Source organism: Phalaenopsis equestris, unplaced genomic scaffold (assembly GCF_001263595.1).
Source record: "Phalaenopsis equestris unplaced genomic scaffold, ASM126359v1 Scaffold000885, whole genome shotgun sequence".
NCBI classification, from domain to species: domain Eukaryota; kingdom Viridiplantae; phylum Streptophyta; class Magnoliopsida; order Asparagales; family Orchidaceae; genus Phalaenopsis; species Phalaenopsis equestris.
The window spans coordinates 14,353-16,946 of NW_018165325.1; the positions used below are offsets into that span (position 1 = coordinate 14,353).

At 36.4% G+C, this 2,594-nt stretch overlaps 1 protein-coding gene across 1 annotated transcript; it reads right to left on the minus strand.

The window, feature by feature from the left end:
* Positions 1 to 1,507: 1,507 nt before the first annotated feature.
* LOC110032206 (electron transfer flavoprotein subunit beta, mitochondrial) lies at positions 1,508 to 2,056 on the minus strand (the record flags this gene model as incomplete). Its single annotated transcript, XM_020735759.1, is given in 2 exon segments — positions 1,508 to 1,795; positions 1,892 to 2,056. Coding segments are annotated over 2 exon segments (357 nt in total), but the record flags the coding sequence as incomplete, so codon positions are not given.
* Between the last annotated feature and the right edge of the window lie 538 nt (positions 2,057 to 2,594).

Below are 2,594 nucleotides of genomic sequence, written 5' to 3' on the forward strand. Positions count from 1 at the left end.
GGTCAAGGAGGGGCAAAACTTGAAGCACGGTGTTCCCGCCAATTTGGCATAAGGTGAGGGTTGGATATACTCACAAAAATGCTTCTTGAAGAAAAAGTCAATTTTTAGAATAAATAAATAAATAAAAGAGTAATGTACAACCAATATCACATAGGTTGTGTGGGTTTCAAATTCTGCTTTCTTTAACAGAGGCTTGCAATCAAAATGCATCTCCTTATATTCAAATTTTCATTCAATTTTGTCCTTCTTGCATCTCTTGAATGTAAAAGAGATGAGATATTGATCTAAGAATCCTCAAGTTTGATGCATCTCTTCATCACAACCATTTAATAAAAATTTGTAGAGCATGTCTAAGAAGATAAATGATAAAGCAATAGAATCTTCATAAGACCCTCCTTGGGCTAGCATTTAGATGCTACCATGAACAAAAATAAAGTCCACATAATCAAACATAATTGGCCAAATAAATGACGATCGCAGATGAAGTTTGTCTTTAAAATAGTCAATTAATGAACTAGTTTGTAGATTAGTAAAGTTTGGAAACTACAATTAACATGAAATGAGTACTTCATTCTTTCCTCCAATCATCATGTTGATAAAAATTTGTAAATGGCTAAAAAAAAAGGAAAATTAGAACTTGGATAGAAGAATTTTATTTCAATATAAAGAAAAATTCACCACAATATTCAATGAATTACTTGCTCAAAAGGGGCCCATTAATGATGAAGTAGCAACTATGAACTAGACTATTAATTGTACTTTTATACTATCATATATCCTCCAACCAACAAGCACTTATCCATCAAGCTCATGTTTGGGATATAGAAAACTAACATGGAGAGGACTTGTTATTTTGAATTGAGTGACGTATTACGCTTTGTTTGGTGAGTGACCAAAACTTAATGGGTGAATAATTCCAAAAATGTACTTGGTGAGTAACCATAAAAACTGTAATTTTCTATTCTAAATTCTTCAATAAATTTCATTTGATGCACGCAAATATCAATGTCCATTTAATATACACCCCACCCAATCATCTAATTTGATATCTATCTAACAAATTTAATTTGATTTAGAACGAATGTCATATATGTTTTACAATAGTCACCGCAATTTGATAAAATTATCAAGTGACGTGTATAAGCAGCAGAGTTAATTAAAAATACAGGCATGTTGATTACTAAATTCAAGCATAGGAACTCTCACATTGAAAATCTAATGATAAGTCCTAAAAGCATCTACCAAACAGCCCCCTAGCAGACAACAATAGAAAGCACTAATTAACCCAATCACAAGCATACCCTCGTTGAATGTTTAATAAGCTAAAATAGTTGGAGCTGCAGAATCCCTGCGGCCAGTAGAAAACCCTTCTGGACAATTCATGCAAGCAATCGAAACAAGAATATTAAAAAAAAATGCGAAAAAAATATGTGCCCTGTTCACCGAATGCACTATAAATCCGTAAAACTTACTGATTAAATCAGCAAGAAACCATAAACTGTACTACCTGTTTGCCGAGGATCATGAGTCCCGGCTTCTCCGCCTCTGCGATGGCCCTCAGAATCTTTGCAACGGAGAGCGGGAAGACTGTAGCAGGTCCAACGTCCACGTGAACGGCACGATCAGCGCCCATGGCCAGCGCCGTCCTCAGGGTTTCGGTGCACTGAGTGGGGCCAATGGAAACGGCGACGACCTCTGATGCTCCGCCGTTCTCGCGTATGCGGAGGGCCTCCTCAAGGGCAATTTCACAGAAGGGGTTCATCGACATCTTCACGTTGCTCGTCTCCACTCCACTCTGACCGGCGGCAAGGTATATGCATCATGGCGTTCCACGGACAGCGATGAATGATGGGAAAGAGAGAAAGAGAGAGGAAATGGGAGATGTCCGTACCTTGTCGGGCTTGACGCGGATCTTGACGGCATAGTCCACGACGCGCTTCACGGCGACGAGCACCTTCATCTTCGCCGGAATCTCGAAGTTATCCGATGAACGACCCTCTAGTTCCTTGGAAGCTATGAACTTGTTGGAGAACTTAGGAGTTAGGAATGGAAGATTTAAAATTTTACATGCATGCCACTTAATTCCTATATTTACATATTTAACACTTAAAGTTTTATAATAAAGCATCCAAAATATTTATATTTATAAATCAAGCTGCTCATGAAAGATTTGATATAACATTCACCAAATGAGTCTTCACTATATCCAATATTTGATATAAAAAGCAAAAGTAAAAGCAGACCAACTATTCTATTAGAAATTATCACCCTCTATTAGTTGTGAAGAAAAACTGAAAAGCCAAAGAACTCACTAATATTAAGAAACAAATCAGCTTAAAGAAATAGAGAGATCCACCTCCCTTAGAACTCACTAATATTAAGAAACAAATCAGCTTAAAAAAATAGAGAGATCCACCTCCCTTCCTTTGAAAATTTCACTAAAAAAGTTTACATCACTCAGTGCAATATCATCTTGTGAAAATAACCAATTCCCTAAATCATCTTTTATCTTAAGAGTTGTATTCGACGACTTTCATTTTTTAATGCAAGCATGAAATTATTTAGTATTTCTATCACCCTTCACATGATCTAAA